General features: G+C 42.7%; 2 protein-coding genes across 3 annotated transcripts in view; one reads left to right on the top strand and one right to left on the bottom strand.

The window, feature by feature from the left end:
* RDH10 (retinol dehydrogenase 10) overlaps positions 1 to 12,776 on the bottom strand; it is a 28,136-nt gene extending 15,360 nt beyond the window's left edge. Inside the window, exons 1-2 of the mRNA XM_025870725.2 lie at positions 11,711 to 12,776; positions 9,811 to 10,046 (exon numbers count right to left, since the gene is read on the bottom strand). Of these exons, the coding sequence (XP_025726510.1) occupies positions 9,811 to 10,046; positions 11,711 to 11,999 (525 nt within the window). The 5' untranslated portion in view covers positions 12,000 to 12,776. The remainder of the gene's footprint in view (positions 1 to 9,810; positions 10,047 to 11,710) is intronic.
* An 850-nt stretch (positions 12,777 to 13,626) lies between these two features.
* Positions 13,627 to 17,285, top strand: RPL7 (ribosomal protein L7). Of its 2 annotated transcripts, none has more exons than XM_025870724.2 (7): positions 13,627 to 13,721; positions 14,497 to 14,605; positions 14,918 to 15,084; positions 16,091 to 16,228; positions 16,349 to 16,458; positions 16,761 to 16,970; positions 17,228 to 17,285. In XM_025870724.2, exons 1-6 carry the CDS (start codon positions 13,708 to 13,710, stop codon positions 16,967 to 16,969), a joined length of 747 nt encoding a protein of 248 aa, XP_025726509.1. In that variant the 5' UTR covers positions 13,627 to 13,707; the 3' UTR covers position 16,970; positions 17,228 to 17,285. The 2 variants fall into 2 exon arrangements, with proteins under 2 accessions (XP_025726509.1, XP_025726508.1); XM_025870723.2 differs by lacking the exon at positions 13,627 to 13,721 and adding an exon at positions 13,800 to 13,958.
* Positions 17,286 to 21,183: the final 3,898 nt, after the last annotated feature.

Here is a 21,183-nt window from a genome sequence, read left to right as displayed (position 1 = left end):
AATTCTAATCCCATAAGATTATTATGTAACAGAATAAAGGTTTTACATTTTCTAGGAGATAAGCTTTTAAAAAAAAAAAAACCAACAGCAAAAAACAAAAAACTAAAACCATCCTGTTACTGACATTTTGGTACCAAGTATTTATAGAACTTTGTGCAGCCAATCCTTGTTGAAGTGCCTTGTTTATTCGCTTTTTGTGTCCACCTTGTCAGTGCTGACATGTGAACTAGGAAAAGCAAGGAAGCTAAGTGACCAAGGATATCCTACAGTCTTCTCAATGAAGTAACCATCTCGGATGTGAACCATGGAAAGTTACAGAAAAAGCATGGAAAAACACATGAATTGGCCTTTAGTAATAAAATTCTAATGTGGTATTGGCTCTTTAGTCTAGAATGTTACATTCTTGTCTAATTTATGGAGCAAACTTTCTGGTGATATTAAGCTAGGGTTCATTAGTCATTGCTAAATGAACTATGCTAGTAAAAAAAAAAAAAATCAACATTTGAAGGTGGATTCTTTCATTATACCAAAGGGCAAAAGCATAAGTGACTCATAGGAAAATCTACTAGGAGCTTTGAACATGTAGCCCAGGTGAATATTTGTAGAGATTCTAAACTACAGTCCTAGGATAAGGGACTGGGTCCTAGCTTCTTCTTTCCCCAGGGGTGACCTTAGGCAATTCCTATAACCTCTCTCGTTTGTTTCCTCATCCATAAAAATGGGGATAATGGCTCTACTTAATTCATAGTTGCTTTGAGGCTCAAATGAGAGAAGAGTGTTTATGAAAGGGTCTGTAAAATTTAAGTGCTATATAAAAGTACGGTAAATGCACTCCAGGCTCATTAAGCATATATTTATAGGCTCTTTTGGTTATAAGTGCTATCTATTTTTGGTTATGTTGTTTCTTCAAGTTCCTGCAATTCCTGATTCTTCTTTTGTATGGCTCCCAGGCCTCCCTACCCTCCAGGCAGTGCCAGACTCGCTTCCGGCAGAAACCTACTACCTGACAACCAGAAGCCTCAAAACCATAGTGCTGAGCAGCTGCTTCGGCTGCCTGACCCCTTTCATCCAGAATCCTAGCTGATGCTGGGAAACAATGCTTTCCAGTAACACCTCTTCTGTAATCCTTTCCTTTAGTCCTCTTTTACTGGGAGCAGACAACAACAGTTTTAAAATATAAATTATAACGCTCGACAGAGAAGAGTCCAGCAGACATAAAAATACTAAAAGTTAGCACAGAACTATTTTAAGGTAATTTATTATACCTGATGTTTCTTTTTCCCAAGATACTGTAGAAATATCCCATTTTTAAAAATCCTTGAGAAATCAGTAGGGGGCAGTATGTTAAGAGCAATTTGCAGGTGGGAAAATTCAAGCTTTGAATTTTAAGTTTCACTTGTCCTCAAAATACCCATGTGCTTCCATAAGTTACACCACAAATATTTTCCCAGTTACATTGATTTGGGAAGTGTTATTTTGAGCCCCATTGTTTAGAATAACACTAAGAAGCTGAACCTTGTTAATATTTAAAAATTCCAGTACTAAGCTATTTGAAAGGCAAGAAACTCACATTTTACGCAAGCAGCAAATGAGAAACACCACTGTTTCCCCAAACCAAGAAACCAAAAAACCCCAAACCAAAACCAAAACCAAAACCAAAAAAAACACACACGACAACAAAAAAACAACCTTTACAATGTTAACATGGTTGCCATCTTTTCACACATAACTTTGTGTGATCTTTGAAAGTTTCACAGACCAAGTAATGTTTTGTTTCCAAATGTGAATTCATTGTAAGTGGCTTGTCAGTTGCGCTAATTTGACAGCACTCAAGGTTGCGGCAGTAATTGCCCTCACTTGTTAAATATTCTAGCAGCATTTGCTGCAGTGTTGAAAGTTTTATGATCATTATGAGAGGATATTCAATTTTTCCCCGTGGTTCACTTAATTTTAGTTTCAGAGCATTTAGGAAAATGGTCCCTGACAGGTGTGAACTTGAGTTTTAAGAGAATTGACAAATAAAAAGAAAAAGGAATTCAAGAATGGGCCTTGCTGGGTAAAATCAAGTAAATGATGTTAGCATTCCTCGTGTTGAAAGGCATACCCTCCAGTGCTGGGATGGCGTAAGCCTGCAAACCCAGGCGGACGGGGACTGACTGGCGGGCCAAAAGCGTCAGGGTAATCGTGATTAAATCCCAAGGCCATGCTCTGACAACCTTTACTCTGCACAATGGTATCTTAACAGTGTTAGGTCACAACACAGGGAAGTTCCCTAAGGCTGCCCTACCACAAGGGCTGGCTGTATGCTCTACCTGTCCACTCAGTATTTTCAAAGAAAGAATTACAAGATTCCATCCTCTGGGTTATTTTCCCATTATGTTTACAAGAGGTCGCAGCCTAAAAGGAATTTTTTAGGTCAGTTAATAGAAACTATAAGAAAGGGGTAGTTCCGTGAATAGCTAACCCCTATAGTAACTTCTGAGATAAAAAAATCACTAATTAAACCAAGAGATTAACACATTTTAATCTGATCCCTAGAGTTCCAGGCTCAAAACATTGGATTTAACTCATTCAGTTGAGACAGGGAGTAGTTCCCTATTTCTTAAGGACTATCAGAGTTTGTCATACTCCAAAGATTAGCTACAAAAGGCCCTTTATCTTGGGAAAATTATTGCTTGTGAGTGCAGAAGGAAGAAAGATACAAATCCACCCTGCCAGGACACCCCCTAGTGGAAATTCAGCATAGTACAATTTGGGGTTCCAAAAACATCCTGGGTATTTAGGACTTAAAACAGCGGCTCAAATTGGCTTTTACCAGTCTGTTGGCTATAACTGCACCATAGTAATGAGGCTTTTATTCATTGAGCATTCCAAAACAAGCAAACAAACATGTCATCTACACATCTATCCATATAGGCCGGTATCTGGATTAAATGGAGGCAAACAGGCTATTTATCATAAATGAATGAGGCTTAATTTTAGTTTCTGAAACAGAACAGAAAGTTTAGATGAGTCTGCTATTAATATTCCTTAACTGAAGGAACTTAAAAAAAAGGGGTTTCCTACTTTATTTTTTTAATTTAAATTTTAGCTAGTGAACATACAAGGTGTTTCCTACTTCAAAAAATTATTCTAAGTCCCAAATGAGGTTATTAAACTTCTTGAAAATAATTTTATTCAAGTTAACTGAATTCACTAGAATATGCCAAAGATCTTAAAAATCTGAAAAATGGTTAGGGTAAAAACAAATTTAAGGGCACAGAATAAATCGGGAGAATGTGAACAGTTCAGTATTTGGCCATGGGGCTTGTAGCTCTTCTCTAGGCCCCTGTCACCCAATCCTGCAATAAATGGCTGAGGACCCCACCTGGGGAACACTCCTCCCCATTCAGCCTTTCTGAAAAAGCTATTCAGTGTTAGCACAGTTGTTAAAGAAGGCTTTCACTTTGACGTGTCCTATAGGTTAATTTCTACTACGTTATCTACAGATAATGGATAAAGTCCTAGATGTAGAAATAACAAGGGAGAAAAGAACAAACACCAACTTCGCTTCTAGGAATTGAGATAAATAGCACATAATCAAACAAGAATGGGCCATTCCCTGAACTGGAACTTTTAAACTTTTAAACTACTCTACAGGGACCGCCCCTTTAATCCATAAAGATACTATTAAGTCAACATGAAAGTATTTTGAATATTTTTTCCCCTTCCCAGAGGTAGTGATACATTTTGTTTAAACTATTCAACTTCTTTTGTCTCCCAGTAAGACAGGTCTCAGGTGGCAGAACAGCTGAGCGCACAGGGCTCCATCATGGCACAGTGAGGTGTCCAGCCCAGGGGGAGTTTAGGGTTGACCAGGAGATATAATAGGTGATGAATTTGGAAGGCAGGTGGAAATCAGCTTTAGAAGATCTAAGCTGCCATGCTAATGAGCTTGGACTTCATGCTGTGAACAATATGGCTACCCAAAGGTTTGGAGTAGGTTCTTAGCATAATCCTTAAGCATGCAGGTAATAAATTCGAGTCTGCTTGGATAACCATAGGTTGAAGAGCAAAAGCTGGGAACAGGGAAAAGAAGTTCAGAGACTCTTTCCAAAGTCCAGGCAAGAGGTGATGGAAGCACAGGGGAGGACACAGGACTGGGAAGGAGGGGATCAAAGTACATGGTAGCAACACAACAGTCAGGACCCATGAATGTGGGCAGGATGGGGAATTAAAGATACTGCTGATGTTCCCAAGCCTGGTCCTGGCCATATCAGGGGATTCAAGAAGGGGCAAAAAGGAGTTAGTTCAGTTTTGAAACTTGTTGATTTTAGGGAATGAGTGAAACAGCAAGACAGTTGTGTGAACTTGGGAACTGTCTCAGAAATCAGATGATGCCACTGAAATCAAGAGATTACCCCTCTAGGGGTGCACAGTGAGAAGAGGTTTGAGCATGTAGTACTAGTCATTCCATCTCAGAAGCAGGGAGGCCGAGAGGACTGGGAAGACAGAAGAGAAGCAGCAGAAAGTGGGCTTATCATGGAAACTAAAGGCTGGAGTTTCAGAGATGGTTAACAGGATCACATTCTGTAGCAAGTTCAAGCTGCACACTGGATTTGGCAGTGAGGGGGGCACTGCTATTTCTTCATATGATCTTGGTTACTTAGTAATATTTTCTAAACTGAGGTAACCAGACACAGGTTCCAACACACATCAAAGATGTTGCAAGGATTTTAATAGGATGGTGCCCTGCTCATACCAGTTACGTAAAGTGACATTGTATCATGTCATAGATGTTGATTTCTAGTAGCAATAGAAGCAATTTGGGCCTACCATGTAACATACCAAATATAGAAACGCCATGTTTAAGGGGCAGGTGATCTTATTTTGTGTTAGGAAACAAGGCTATGAAAAGACCCTGTTAGGGATACAGTCCCAAGTATCTGAGTAGTTGCTACCTGAGAGATGTTTTTAAATGGGACCACAAGAATTAATAAGATAAAGTATGCTTACTCCATGTCAATTTACAGTTCAGTTCAAGACCTAGAGAGTCTTCCTGAAGCTTGATTTTTATGCATATATTTATTTAACAACAGAAGCCAGTTCTAGTACAGACTTAAAAACTGGCCGTGAATTCCAACTTTTTAGTAGCTATCCTAAGATAGGAAAATAACACTTCATAAAATATATGGTATAACAATTCTTAATATTATGGTTTGAAGGAGGAAGTACTGGCCAAGTAGTTTTATATGAATACTTAAGAGTCTAAATCTAAGAGGCCGCGAACAAAACTAGGTTTCTCTAACCAGAGAACAATACGGCATTTGAGATTAAAACCCAGTAAATCACACAGGAACTTAAACATTAATGATTAGGGACCATTCATGAGATATTAGGTACCATAGCACTAATGTCTTTAAGTGCTACATTACTCAGATCTAGCTGGTGGGCTTTTACTTTTCCTGGATGGATTTTAACTAAATAGACTTTAGACATTTGGATATAGATAAATGCCTAATTCAGTAATTAGTATTTTAAAACTGTGAAACCTTTTAAGTTAAGTGGTCTATTAATTAACTACCAATTATCTTGTCTGACTACCATATCAATAGAAGTAAATTACCGACTAGCTATTTGACAGATTTAGCCCTTTACCATGCAAAATTTCTTCAGAACATAAAAGGCCTGGAGTTAAATGCTTTGGCTTCCCCCCTCTGGTTAATCAGGGATCAATTTGCTGCTCACGTATAAAGGCCAAATGCAGCTCTTTGGTCAAAAAGGATCTACAGATAAACTCTTGTCTTGTCAAAATAGCAAGCTAAGATTCTTAAAAAATAACAAGCGAAGCAATATTAATGTTTTGGGGAAAATACAGGCTTGCGAATTGCAAGGCCAACTTGCCACGTTTCAAAGGAGACGAGCAAGGTATTTTCAAGCTTTTGTATCGCACAGAGCCACAGAGAGCGCCTAAGTGAATGGTTGCTATGATTATGCCAACATTAAAGTGCATCGTGTTGCATATATTCTTCTTGGTCTTGTGCTAACCCTGACGTGAATTTGCACAACAGATTATACTAACTACAGTCTACCCTAAACTGCTGGTGATAGAAGAATCCTGGAAGGTGGAAGCATCGCATCACAGCAGACCAGAGGGCTGTGTAGAATAATGCTGAGCACAGCCAAAACTTTCAACGTGCAGGGAAAGAAATCGTATGAGGTTAAGAATCGAGGAGGGAATTGCAGTGGGAATTCTCTCCTTGAGCCCCAGCCATTGGGACATATGAATGGTTGCCATACATTCGATTTGAGCTTGATTCCAACCAGGTTATCAACACCGGCCTTCTCAAAGTCGCTAGCCTCGCATCAATGCGCAGAGTTAATACACCATAGTAAATGGGAGCACGCGGCAATGAGCAGAGTTAATACGCTACAGTAAATGTGAGCACACGGGTGGGGCAGAGAGAATGGAAAAGTTGTGTAGCAAAACAAAAGGAGATACAAACCATTATGAATGTGGGCCAGCCCCATTTTGAGATCTCCTCAGTCTTGCACAGCGTTGAGTTAGTCCACCATAAGGCTTACCTTTTGAAATTTCACAAGACAGGCTTCTGTGAGCATCCTGAGTAGGTGATCTTCTGAATCTTTAAGCAGCAGTCTAGCCTATTGAACACTCGTTTATTGACTGTTGAGTCTTAGGAGTGGAGTTTAGTCCAAGCAGGGGAAAACAAATAGGAAGAATAGAACAAACTGCCTTCAGACAGCTTGCCATCTATTTTGGAATTTCACGGCACAACGCATAAAAAAAAATTATACCAAAGAGCACATACTATGCCACAGAGGGTGGGAATGAACAGATGCTGCAAGAGATTAATGGCAAGAAGAGAGAAAGTTTTAGACAAGCCATTTAACTGTAGCTTCATCAGAAAACAAGGGATGTGACAAAATTAACTCTAAGGATCCTTGCAGCTCTAATATGCAAAAATGCCAGAAAAGGGCTGCAGTGGGGAGGCAAGACCGTATTAGGAAATGTGCTAGGCCCTAAAAGGTACAGGAGTGAAGGAAGAGGGTCTTGAAGGCAAAGGCAGTAGTAGAAGGGTTTGGAAGTAGGAGCGCCCTCAGCTTTTCAGTGGAAGTCCACACGGTTTTCTATTTCATTGCACAGGACTTTAACGCTGAGTCAGGATCAACATACCATTCAGTATTTTATGAAAACAGATAGCAACTGCTGCTTACAAGTCTGGCTCAAGACTACCCATTCAAATGACTAAACAACTCTTTGCTCAGCTGATATACTTTTTAAATAAAATGTATGGGGCAACTTCTTGTTCCCACCCATATACAGTAAAAAGACACACTGGTTATTTTCTTTGGAAGGAAAACAGCACATGCTAATATATCTTTAGACAGTTGTCACAGACATTTTTGCCTAAGAGGACTACTGGAAGGGAAGCTGAATTCAAGTAGTTCTTACATTATTTAACACCCCCCACCCCACCAAATTGCTGTAAAAATTATAGTAAGTCTTCTTCTAAATTTTAGTTGCTAGATCTCAATTTCTTAAAGGGTTTGTCAGGCTCGGCAAGAAGTCAGAAATTCCAACTCTAAAATGAATTTTCTGACTCAATATTGAAAATAAATTCTTCAGTTTAGATGCTTAGGGGAAAAACAGCTGGAGTATTCAGGAGCCTCCCATATTTTAATATGAAGTGACGTCATTACTGTCAAGGCTTCCAAGAACTCCCTAAAATGTGTAGTTAAGCAACATCTCAAAGCAAAGTAAGGACTCTGGGAAGGTGGTATGTTCCTCCTTACTATATAGATTCAATTCCACAATAATTTTTCTATTGGAGATTTGATTCAATTTTCTCCTTAGGTTAGAAAGTAGTCTAATGTTAAGATACGGTTTATCAATTGATGTGCGTTTTCAAAGTCAAAGCTATGGCTTTTCTGTGCTTAACACACTCTCAATTAGCTCTCATTTTATAGAATGTCTAATGAAGAGAGGTTGCTTTCCTCTTAAAAGTCTTTAACTGCAGATGATTGTATGGGATTTCTTTAAAAGTGTGGTTACATTTGAAATTTTATAATTCAGAAAAATAATCAGGCAGAGAAAGTAGACAAGATGGCTAAACTTTAGAGCATCGTATAGGTAAAAATTTACAGTTCAGAAACCGAGGATCATCTCCATCAAAGGTTATTGGAAAAAAGGTGGTCCACAACTAGCCTGCCAATGGCTGTATATCTATTTAAAGATGACGGGTTGACCGAAATCAACTGGAGTTTCTAAGGCAGCTTCATCCTTACCACTCCACTATGAAAACTCCAAGTCCACCTGCAATTCACATGTCTTATTTCAAATGGTGGTTGGTTTACTCAGAATTAAAAATACCTAAGATTCTTGATAAACCATATTGCCAAGTTTATTCATTTGTACCGGACTTTACTCACCTGATCCACCCCCTTGCCACTTGCTCTTATGGACCCCATGGTAGCAAGGACTTCTATTCAGTTCCCCACCCCCACTGCACACAACACACACACACACACACACTCACACTTTCTTTCTCTCTCACACCTATGCACATGCCCACATGCACAGGCACACTTAAATGCCCCCAAACTGTATTTGGTAATCACCTTACTCATTTAAAACATCCATATGAGTTAGCTCATATCACTTTTGTGTTCATTTCTAGAGTTTGGAAATGAATTAAATAAAGCTCATGTTTTAAAATAAAACATTAAAGTAAGCTTCTTTCAGGATCAGAGAAATGGTTTGATGTTCAAGGAACAGCATTTGAGTAAGTACTTCTAAAACCAGATTAAGTTTTTAAGCAGTTGCTAAAAAATTAATGAGGTTTAATGTGACCTATTTAGAAGAAACAGTTCTTTGTTGTGTTCCATTAGAAGGCTAATCCGCCTATGGAAAATACAAAAACAAAAATCCTATCTCCTTACCCTTTCTTTATTGGCTCTTACCTGTCTACAAAAGTAAAGGGGAATTACTATGGAGGAAGAAGAGAATAAAGAAGGTCAACAGTGTACAGTTATAGGGGAGAGCTTCACACCTACCATTACTGAAGTTTAGCTGAAAAACTGGGATCCGTTTGGTCCCCAGAGCAAGAAGGCCCTCCTTCCCTCTCATCCTTAGATGTTGTAGTAGCTCTGATGGTGAGAAGCTGATGTGGTTTAAGTCCCTGGTTCCCCAAGTCTCACAGTCCTCCTGCCCCTTATATAGTGACTCTGTGGTCCTATCAGGGTGACCTCTGTTCTCCTAAGAGAGGCATCTTGTAAACTGAGAGAGTTCTGAGATGTACTCCATCAGGACAATGCCACAGACCCTGTGGATGGTCAATGGATGTTAAGTGACTGCCAGGGTGGCCTGACCACTCCCAGTGGACCACAAATGCTGATCTCAGAATCTCTGGCACTTCCTAAAATGTGGCTGAGCAGTAATTTGGAAGCCTAAACTCTGACTTCAGGAATTCATAAGAACAACCAATGTTTTACAAACTCAACAGAAAGTAAAATAAACAAACCCAGGGTTTTATGCTCCCTCTTGTTATTTTTATGGCAATCTTTCAAAACTAGTTCAAAATGTTTAGTCCTTCACCCTCTTCAGAAAGACTGCATGGGATACGGTAGAAAATAATTATTTGATAGTAACTGGCAATACAGTGTAATTCACCATGGGGAAATAACAAATTAGAAGGAAGCTTTGTGGTGAAACAGTACAGGTGTCTTTCAGGCTGGTACTGAAGTCTGGCTCCTTCCCAACCTTCTCATTGAGGAGGGCCTAGTAATAAAAACAAGGATGTTTATATTTACCCAGAAGTGTGCGTGGCAATTGACCATCATGGTTCTCTCAATGAGCTCATCGGGACATTCCAGAAGGTGATGCCCAGAGACCACGCCGGCATTATTGACCAGGACTGAGACCTCGCCGACCTCCTTGCGGACCCTTTCTGCCGTTAGGTAGACATTTTCCCTCTTTCCCACATCACAGGTGTAGGTAAAAACCTGCAAGTTACAGTGGGGCAGAATTTCTTCCTCACCATTCCCAGCTGTCCTCAGAAGTCCAGATGAAGGGGAAAAAAAATGGAACAGAGAAGGGGGTGGGGGGTGCAAAACGTGAGTCACATGGCAATCAGTAGGACAAAGATCACACAAAACAAAAATACTACAGTGAGCTTCAAATTTCTAACACCCTGAGGCTTGCCAATGACTGAACTTACAGCTGCCTTCCTCCCCCAAAAGTCTTTGGGAATTACAGCAATTTACTGGATAACTTTGCTTAGGGGAAAATCATGTAATTGTGACAAGCCCGATACAAGTCAGACCTCATGGGATCAGCTTCCTGGAGCTAAAGACACCTGGAAAGAACTGATCTCAGCCCAGAGAGTAACACCCTCCCCCCGCCCCCCAAACACAAACACTACACACTCCTGTCTTTTTGGAGGAACAGTGGCCAGAACCGGCTTTCACTCTTTTAGTACCAGCACTCTCAAAATGGAAACTCTCCTTAAGGGTCACAAATCAAAACTGTAGTTAGCAATCGCTCACAAATCAAAACTGTAGTTAACAATCTGAAGTCAGCCAAAGCCAAGAAATGAACCTAAAGTTTCTCATGAAAGAATGGAGATCACTGATTTTTTCTAACTGGAATAGCTGAGCTCTCCTAAGAAGCACCTCACATAAATCAAACTTAAAGGTAAATATGCAATTTTACCACATAAGATCTCAATTTAAAAACCAAAATTCTCCTTCCTGGTTTTTGAATACCTTTCTCTCTTAGGTTTTGGAAGGGAGCACAAAAATCTGTATTTGCTACCCCTCCATGCCACTGTTGAAAATGTAACATTTTTGACCTTTGATTTTCTGACCTAAAAGGCAGGTGCCAATAGTTTTGGTGAAAAATGATCGATATGGGGCAGGGGTGGTGTCCCAAGTTAATCTTCTCGGTATAGTTCATATGTTTTCTCCGGAAATGAAAAACTTTACCAAAGAGTAAGAGCCATTATCAAATTTCTTAGACCAATATTTATGGTTGGTTATGGTCTCCGCTATGGCTTTAAAAAAAAAAAAACCCTCAGATTCAGATTATTTAATAAATACACAGTGAGGCAGATTTCCTGAGGTTATCAAAAACATGAAATAAATTTACAATGAGGCTTAAATCTTCCAAGCGCTTTGAAAGAGGTAGGACATCTTTCAATCAGGCTGAGTATATAACTAAAGCACCTACTTGTCTCTGGTGAAACAATGTTAATTATTTTCTTGTGGTTAAAGTTATAGTGAAATCATCAATGCTGCCCGAGCCTCAGCGGTTCAGACCACAGTAACATAGATACAGGCATCAGTCGAGGGTGAGAACAACTTCCGAGACACTTTAGTCCCCCACCGCAAACGGGAGTGAGGGAGGCATTTCTTTAGGATTCAAACCTGTGCTAGCAAGTTCCCTCTGCCTTCCCTATCCTCAAAGGGTTTAGGAAACCCGACATTCGTCCCCAGAGAGACAGGACCTCCGTAAAGACGGTTCGCCACACCTTCCCCCTTCTAAAACAGAGGTGACCGTGTTCCTTTCTCACGGGGCAAATTCCACTCGCAGGAGACGAGGGGGTGGTTCTCTTCCTCGAGAGCGGGGCTGACCCGGGCAGTGGGGTTTCGGGCCCTCCCGGGGACGGCTCGGGGGTGGGGAGAGGCTTGATCCGGCGCAGGTCCGAGTTACCTTGCAGCGCCGCGGCGTCGGCCGCCTCCAGGTCGCGGTAGATGTGGCGCACCATGCCCGCCGTCTCCTCGTTGCTCTGAGTGTTGATGTCCCAGAGCACCAGCAGCGCCCGGCGCCGGGCGAACTCGAGCGCGAAGAGGCGGCCCAGGCCGCTGCCGGCGCCCGTGATGAGGCACACCTGGCCCGCCACGCTCTTCTCCTTGGGCCGCACCAGCCAGCGCGCCGCGGCCAGCACGAACGCCCAGAGCACTTTGAAAGTGACCACGAAGAACTCGACCACGATGTTCATCGCGACGCCCGGAACCCCGCACGAGTCCAGCGTCCGCGTCCGCGCCCACCCCGCTCAGGGCAGCCCGGCTCCCGGCCCCCCGGGCGTCTGTCAGAGCCTCCGAGACCAGAGGGCTGCGCCCCGCGCCCTCCCTCGAGGTGCCCTCCGGGCTGGAGTGCGCGGCGCCGCTCCCTGCTTGCGCGGGGCCACTCCCGCCCGGGCTCGGCGCGGTGGCCCCGGGCTGTGCCCGCCGCGGCAGCCGCCCGGCTCGGCGCCTCCTGCCGGCGGCCGCCTGCCCGTCCCGCAGCGCCCGTCCGGCCGGCCGGTCGGTCGGTCCCGCTGCAGCGGCGGTGACAGCCGCGAGTTAGGCGGCGCGCGCTGCCCTCATGGCCAAGCCGCCGCCGCCCGAGCGTCCCCGGAGCCGGCGCGGCGGCTCCCTCTCACCCCGGGGGAGGGGCGCGCAGCGGAGACCGCACGGGCCCGCCGGCCGCCGCGGGAGTTGTCAACTTGACCCAAGTTGCGAAAGGGTGGGAGAGTGGGGTGCGGGGCAGCGGGAGCGCCAGGAAGGGGCGACTCCTCGCGTACAGTCGAGCGCTGCCCAACGGCTTGCAGCTGCCCCCGCGGTCTCGTTTCCCCTGCCCTGCACTCCCCACGGCTGTCACTTGGGCACTGGGCTCCGCAGCGCAGCGCCGCTTGCAAGTCGGAGCGCTCCCGGCCGCCTCTGAGCGGGATCCACGCTCCGCGCTATATAACCCTCGACCGGGAAGAGCCGGCGGCGGCATCGGCCCTCCCTCCGCTCGGCCCTCCCCGCCCCCGGGCGCACCCCGCCCCCGGCCCAGCCCCCCGCCCGCCGTCCGCCGTACCGCGGCGGGGCAGCCCCTCTCACATGGCCGTGGCCGCAGCCTCCAGCCCTCGTCGCACCTCCCTTCATAGCTTACGCCCCTGCCGTGGGGTGTCCCGGCCTCCGCCTGCCAGGCCTGGCGGTCGGCAGTGTCCGGGCCATCCTCCTCCTGCCGTCGAGTCCTCACTAGTCCCTATCTCGCCACTTTCGTTGAGCATGGGACTCGGGACGGCCCCTCCTGCGATCAGGCGCTGAGGAAGACAGCCCGCAGGCTGGAGGAGCCAAGAGAAGGACCTCGGCCGCGCGGCAGTAGGGTGCCGGTTTATGGCTAGGGCTGGCAGAGAGCCGAAAAGGCCGTCAAAAGCCGGATCTTGGCAGCAACTTAGAATCACAGCTAGTCCTCTGGAACGTGGGCCGAAAGGCTCTCATTTTCCCTGGCTGAAATCACCACCGCTGGTTGCCTACAGTCCAAGTCAAGCGTTGCCCTCCCTCCCGGCTGGCAATGAAAGTGCTGCATGCCGGGATTTGTAGTTCGCGCTGGTGCGGCGTGTCATTTGCGTACATTACTGGGTGGAATTCGAGAAGTACCTAGTCAACACAGCCTAGGGACTAGGACCCCGAGTAGTCAAGGTGTCAGCACTCTTTGCTCTTGTGATATTGATTAAAGAGTCTATTCAATGCATGCATTTTCTCATACGAATTTTGCCCGAAACTTGACCGTAAGGGGCAGAATCAGGCAGTACTTAATTTTGCGTCTGCAAGACGAGTTCTCAGTTCCGAGTTCTTTTCTGGCTTACCCTGGGACACCTATGAATTGTGGGGCTTCGCTCTTGTCGTCTTTAAGTGGACCGCGCGCATGCGCTGACTTCCTCTTTTCCGGCTGGAACCATGGAGGGTGCAGAGTAAGTTGCTCTTCGTCCGCTTGAGAATCCTTCTCCATCCGCGAAACCAGAGATCTTTTGTCTCATTTTCCCTCGATCCGGCGGTAGCCTGTACCTTTACCCATTTGTTTGTGTGTTTGTGACGCTCTGTGACACTAATGGGGGCGCCAGGCTAAGATGGGATGCAGGCGGCCTTGGGGCGGAGGTTCTGGAGATGAACCGGGAACGAGGTGTGAGAGCCGAATATGTGCGGGACCGGTGGGTATTCCTGTCTTTCAAGAAAGGCGCAGAACGTCTCAGTTGGGTTTATCCTTAGTTGGTATTTGGCCCAGTCGTCCCTGTTGTCGGGTCTTTGCTTTTAGCATGTGGAACTTCAGACCTGAATCAGGGTGGTAGTTGGGAAGTGTTTTAAAATTTCTTTTCCTGAGAATCTTAAGTCCCCTTACGCTCAACCTCGTTAAGAGTCTAGAGATAGTGTCTTGCAGCAGTTTCTCAGTCTGTACGTTCTGTTAACTTTGCTGTAGATGTTCTAGTTATCGGAGGCCGGGGCTGATTGTGCCTTAGATGTGAACTTACTGTGGTCTCCGACTGCTGCTTAAGTGAAGGGGTCAGTATTAAAAAGCGAGGATTCCTGGCAGAAACTTCCTAAAATCTGCTAGAGCAGCTAAAGATACAAACTTTTAGAGCCAATGACAGTAGTAGTGCTAAATGACAAAGCGTGCTCAGTACAGATTAGGAGTAATGTGGTGGTGTGTGCTCTTTGAACTGTTAATAAAGTTCAGTTCACTGATGCCAGAGAGAAGAAGAAGAAGGTTCCTGCTGTGCCAGAAACCCTTAAGAAGAAGCGAAGGAATTTCGCAGAGTTGAAGATCAAGCGTCTGAGGAAGAAGTTTGCTCAGAAGATGGTAAGTAAACTTTTGAGGCACTTTCCATGTAAAGGCCTTGTGGTTCAATTGGAAAATAGGTGTTCTTTCTCAGCAAGACTTGTTAACTTCACCCACTGTACCAGTAAGCTTGTTATAAGCTCTTTAAAGTGATATTAAATGAAGTAGTATCTGCACTTTGAAATATTAATACATGCTGTGGCAAGGAAAAAGTTTCAAGGGAACATTTTTTAATAGAACTGGTGTTGCAGTAAATAAGACAGCTAAAAAACTGGTATTGCTAATTGGGTTTGGGAGCTAAAAATGAGATTAATAACTGGTATTGGTTTTCAGCTTCGAAAGGCAAGAAGGAAGCTCATCTATGAAAAAGCTAAGCATTACCACAAGGAATATAGGCAGATGTACAGAACTGAGATTCGAATGGCAAGGATGGCAAGAAAAGCTGGCAACTTCTACGTACCTGCGGAACCCAAATTGGCATTTGTCATCAGGATCAGAGGGTAAGTTCAGTTTTAACTGCATTCTGGTTTTGAAGGGAAAGCTACATGGTCTCAGCAAGACTTCCCATTACTTCTGGGGGCTTTGGTTCTGAAGCATTGGAATAAAGATATTTTGGGTATAGCTAGAACATGGACGGCGGTGTCTTAATGGTTTAGTTGCAAGGTCTGTGCCCAAAGCCCCTATCCATTCTCTAATTGAGCATTTGAATTCTAATTCAGTGTCCTGGAGATTAAGTTCAAAAGAAGATGAGGTGTAGGCTCATAAGTGCTCTTACAAAGATGCATACAAAACAAGGAAGTGGTAAAAGGGTCAGGGGATAAGACAGCAAGTTGCCAGTGTACTGAACACGGATGTAGCTATGGTCAAAGCAAGAGCAGCTGAACCAAGCCAGAAACCCACAGAAATTTTATCTTTAAGCTAATAGAAATAGGTTCCAACGTTGAATTGTTACTCAGGATATCTGTTAGACAAGGTATTCACACAGACCACAGTACATTGAAATTGGTTCCTAGGAAAGACCGCCTTATAGAAAATGTGCCATATTGAGATGCACCAACTCAGAAGCAATGAGTTTTCTAGGATAAAATCAAGTCTTTGTAGTTTTTAATCTTAAATAGATTAAATCTAATCTTAAAAGTTTTGGAAACGCAAGTATTTCAGAACCAGCCTATTGAAAATGAATGAATTAAAGTGTCACTTCTAATTAAATTTCACACTGAAAGGACATTGTTTAAAACTGCAGAACATAGTTAAATATACATTTGCTTTGAAAATCAAACTTTATAAATAAAATAAATGCTCAGGAGGTAAAAAAGGGGGTGGGAAGTTTTAAATGTCAAAGTAGGTACCTAAAGGAAAAATGCCAGTGGTCATTGTAACATGAGAAGATTTCTATTTATTTAGGTGGGACTTGTGTTGTCCAAAATTTTATAATGGTTAGTTTCCTATTCTTAATAAAAATTCTGATAGAGCTAAGTAAATTTTGTCTTTTTTTCCCCACTGCAGTATCAATGGTGTGAGCCCAAAGGTTCGAAAGGTGTTGCAGCTTCTTCGCCTTCGCCAGATCTTCAATGGCACCTTTGTTAAGCTCAACAAGGCTTCAGTTAACATGCTAAGGATTGTGGAACCTTATATAGCATGGGGGTAAGTCTGTCCTTTTCTAAGAGTTCCTTTTAAACTGGCTGTTAGCAAGATGGATTTTAGGTGTTCTGATGGTGATAACCCTATTCTTTGGTCATTCATGTCTGGTTTTTCCTATTTCAGGTACCCAAATCTGAAGTCGGTGAATGAATTGATCTACAAGCGTGGTTATGGCAAAATCAACAAGAAGCGAATTGCCCTGACAGATAACACATTGATTGCCCGATCTCTTGGTAGGTTCTGCCTATTTTAGGAGAAATTTGATATTAGATAAAGTTGACATCTTCTGGCATCTTGTGGCCTTAACATTCATTCTGTTATGAATCTTCCCATATTCCCTACAATGCACACGTCTGTGGAAAATGTAAGTTATGATTTCATTGGCTCAAGCCTCATCTTTGTAAATACAGCCATGAGTTTCCCTCTCTGTTGCTTTACTCTTGATTTTAAAGTCTCATGGCCTGTAATTGTCCTTGCTGAATATCCTAAAATCTGTAAAAACAGCTAACGATTTTAATGATCTTAAAATGTTCAGGTAAATATGGCATCATCTGCATGGAGGATCTGATTCACGAGATCTATACTGTTGGAAAACGTTTCAAAGAAGCAAACAACTTTTTATGGCCCTTCAAATTATCTTCTCCACGAGGGGGAATGAAGAAAAAGACCACCCATTTTGTAGAAGGTGGAGATGCTGGTAACAGGGAAGACCAGATCAATAGGCTTATTAGAAGGATGAACTAAGGTGAGCAGCTAAGTCTTGATAGGATTTTACTTCATAATAGTAAAAGTGGTAATCTTTAAATATTGATAAGGGTTGGGTTGGGTTCTAATATTTTTAGGGGGGGCAGTCATCTGATTACAGCTGGTTTGATTACTCCTTATGAGGGCATTCATGGAGGAAAGAAAAATCTGGTTTTTAAGAATGGAAACTGAAGCACTTAAGATTTCTTGATTTACGTTAATTGTAATCTATTAAGGTTTTTTTTTTTTCCTTTTCAGGTATCTGCCATGATTATTTTTGTAATCTGGCCAGTTAATAAATGACTACTCATGGAAATGTTCTGTTGTCTTGGTGACTTTTTGCTAGCCTGACTGCTGTCCCTTAACTATTAAAGCAAATCTTGGTGTGTGATAAAAGTCATCAGCCTTTGCGTGCAAAACTAGGGTCTAGTTTGTATCTTGGTGGAAAACATTCCTTGGGTTTATTAAAGACTCTTCTGTACAAAGAATATATCTTAATTTTTCACTTTTGAATTGTGCCACTGAGTTAGCCAAGATGGGTCTGTTCTAAGAAAACCTATTTCATAGGCCTTTGCATGATTTACAAATAAAAATACTGTTGCTGAAATTCTGTCCTCTGAGGCTTTGGCTTTTTTATAAAGTACTGTGTGAACATGTTTTCCTTGCATTTCCATTTTTGGTTTTTTGTTTTGCATCTTCTGTGCTTATTTAGGTGAGATTTTAATAATTCCATTATACATTGTTATACATTATACATATGTTATAAATTGGTGCCCATAGATGCAAGTTGTTTTGGAGCACCTATAGCAGTAGTGAGCAAAACATGAAATGTTTTGTTACTTGTAAATAACATTCCTATGTATTGTATGTGTGTCTCACTTAGATGAGTGAACTGACAGTTTTCAGTGTAGAACATAACACGAAGTACATATAAAAAGTTTTTGTGGGCGCCTGGGTGGCTCAGTTGGTTAAGCGACTGCCTTCTGCTCAGGGCATGATCCTGGAGTCCCGGGATCGAGTCCCGCATCAGGCTCCCTGCTCGGCAGGCAGTCCGCTTCTCCCTCTGACCCTCTTCCCTCTCGTACTCTCATTCTCTCTCTCAAATAAATAAAAATAAAAAGTTTTTGTAGTCCCCATTGATTGTGCCAGTGGTGTGATGCAGTATGAAACAGGTACCCTGTTAATTCTTTTGACACTTGCACCAGAATCATTACAGTTAATATTTGAAAGCTGCTAGACAGATATATTGAACAATTTTTTAAAATTCTCTAGTCTTAGAAACTATCTCTCTGGGTTAGTGAGTTTATTGTCAATGAATTCTGGAAATATAGAAGGTTCTTTATGTAAAGTCAGTGTTACACACTGAGTGCCGGTGTTTTGCAAGAAATTTGGTGTTTTTAGTAAATGCCCACTATCAGTAATTAGTGGTACATTTGTTTATAGCCCACGAATGGACACATTACCCAAAGAAGCAAAGCTTTTGAAGCTGGTGAGGGATAGGAGCATCTGGGAATACTTAGGATAAAGTGTATTGGCAGTACATGTCCTCTGTGGACGTGTTTGCTTTCAGTCTGGGAAATTCAGTTCTCCATATAAATTACTTGCAGAGTGGGGCCAGGGGCCCAGAGGATGGGGAAACAAATGGGTGAGAGTTTGGGGGTAGGGAGGAGTTGCAGACATTTAATATTGCCATAGAAAAGTCTAAAGCACTTGCTTCAGAGTAAAGGAACCTAGGCAGTTTCAAAGAGTGGGAATAGAGGAAGGCATGTCAGAGTGATAATTCCCGCTGTTAGATTCTAGGGAATAAAGTAGGGTAATTGGTCTGCCTTCACAGGATTGTGAGGACTAAAAGGGTGTGAAAAGGTTTTGTGAACTGTTAGAACCTACTGAAATGCAGGTTAACACCTTGTTTAGAAAACCCACTTCCTAAAAGATGGTGTCACCTATAAGGTACTGTCCCCCTAGAAGGCTAACCAACCTTTGTAAGTCTGGGCCCCAACCAGCTGGTTCTACAAAAATTCATCTCCTATGTAAATTTACATTTGTGTCCTTCAGTGTTCCAGCACTATATAAGATCTTACACTAGCTACCCCAGTTTTCAAGTCATGAAGCTTAGTTATTGCATTCACTGATCTTTAGCAGGTGTTACCTCATATTGCTTACCTTTGGAAGTTCCTTTACCATAGGCTGGATTGAGTGCTGACTCGAGCCAAAATGGGTTGTATCCAGCCTTCACTTAATAGCTTGGGCCAATGAATCTTTATCAGCAAAATGGGGAAGATTGTTGCACCTAATCTAGGATTTTGATGAAGATGTTAGGTGTTCAGAGCAGTTCTGGCTCAAAGTACTAAGTAAATACTATTTACTACATACTGTAACTTGAGCATCTAGCAGGGTCGTACAAAGGAAAAGAGCCTATGCTTTCATGTGTCGATCTAATTGGTAAGCTAGACATAACACAAATAGTGTGAGATAAGTGCTACAGGGATGTCTAGGATGTGTCAGCTTTTTGGGGTGTCTGGGAACCACCTGTAGGGGAAGACGAACAACATTCTGCCCCCACTGCTTTCCTTTACAGATTGGTATTGAACCAGGCAAAACATTGTTTTCATACAGATGTCTCCCTTTGCTTGGGTAAAACTTTTTAAAGTCAGCTTTTTAATCCTTTCAACCTAGTATTTTATATGGAGTAGGCACTAGGTTTTTGTTTCCTATTGCTGTTTTAACAAATTACAAACGAGTGACTTAAATCACAGATTTATTGTTTTTAACAATTTCAGAGGTAAGAAGTCCAAAATTGGTTTCCCTGAGCTAAATCAGGGTGTCATCAGGCCTGCCTTCCTGCCCTCTGAAGGCTCTACAGGAGAATCCATTTTCTTTTTTTTTTTTCCAGTTTACAAACCACTTGCATTTCTTGGCTTATAGCCCCTTCTTCCATCTTTAAAGTCTAAGGATCCTTGTGATCAAATTGAGCCACCCAGATAATCCAGGATAATCTCCCCATCTCAAATTCCTTAATTTTAAGTACGTCAGCAAAATCCCTACCTAGTAGTCCCTACTGTAGGCAGCATATTCCAGGAATAATGGCAGGGAAATGTTAGGGAGGGCCATTCTTTGATCGTTAATTTATAGTTCCCAGCTATATTTGATCTTGTTTCTCAAGAATGACAACCTTCTGTTGTAGGGTCTTGGCCGTTGTGATCTTGTGTCTGAAACACAAGGCCCTCAGGTCTGTGTATTTCCCTTAATTCTGGAAAAATGTTTTCTGACACATCTCTTAATATAACACTGTATTTTTTCATAGCATCTCTTACTCCTGGAAATACTTTTTCCATTTGTTCTTGTTGCTTTTCACAGCCACTCCTCAAGGTTTTGAGAATATGTACTGAAACCGTTATGAGGTCTGAGCGTTTGCCTTCTCTGTTCTAGCACCTAGAATAACGCCTGGTGCATTGCAGTCCTTATTTTGATTGAGTGAATCAAGCCTCTTAAGAGCAATAGGAATTTAAATTTTTGATTTTCCAGTTGCTGGCACATCGTCCTTGGTGAATGGGGAGAGGATTTGGCAGCACTGTGGTGGGTTCATGGAGATTGTATGTATGTATGTATGTATACACACATTACTGTAAGAGACTCAAAGATGAGTTTTACTGTGTAGGAATCTATTATGTGAAAATAGCATGTTAGGGGAATATAGGAGATGGTTCATGCTGTGCGGATTGGGAAGTTTCAGAAAGGAGGTAGAATTTGGACAACTGGTGATAGAACGCAGGAGTCAAGAGTTGGGAGGCAGTGTCATTGGCAGTTGTGATAGCTCAGAGGAAAAGAGCAGACTCAAAAGCAGACCATTTAATAATAAACATTTGATCACACATTGACTGCTAGTGTACACTTAATCTACATAATCCTTGGTTGGTTCTCCACTTTGAGAGCAATCCCAGAACCGATTAATTGGGGGGATGGGTCCCAGGCCTTTCTCTTTAAACTCTCCATTGTCATTTTTAATGTGTAGCCTATGCTATTAGGTAAGTATACCACTATCCCCATTTTTTAGATGAGGGGTTAACTTTCCGTCCCCCAGGATCACACAAGTGGTGGGGCAAGTATTAGGTTCCAGATCTAATTTGAGTTTTCTTAACCAGAGGAGCTAGGAAATGTGAGTGTGGAGCTTGATGAAAACAGAAAAGAGCAGCTTCAGTTTTGTCGGGGATCTG

This window comes from Callorhinus ursinus, unplaced genomic scaffold, assembly GCF_003265705.2.
Source record: "Callorhinus ursinus isolate GAN/ISIS: 27379988/994484 unplaced genomic scaffold, GSC_fseal_2.0 scaffold5, whole genome shotgun sequence".
In the NCBI taxonomy this organism is placed as follows: Eukaryota; Metazoa; Chordata; class Mammalia; order Carnivora; family Otariidae; genus Callorhinus; species Callorhinus ursinus.
This window is presented reverse-complemented; position numbering and strand designations above follow the sequence as displayed.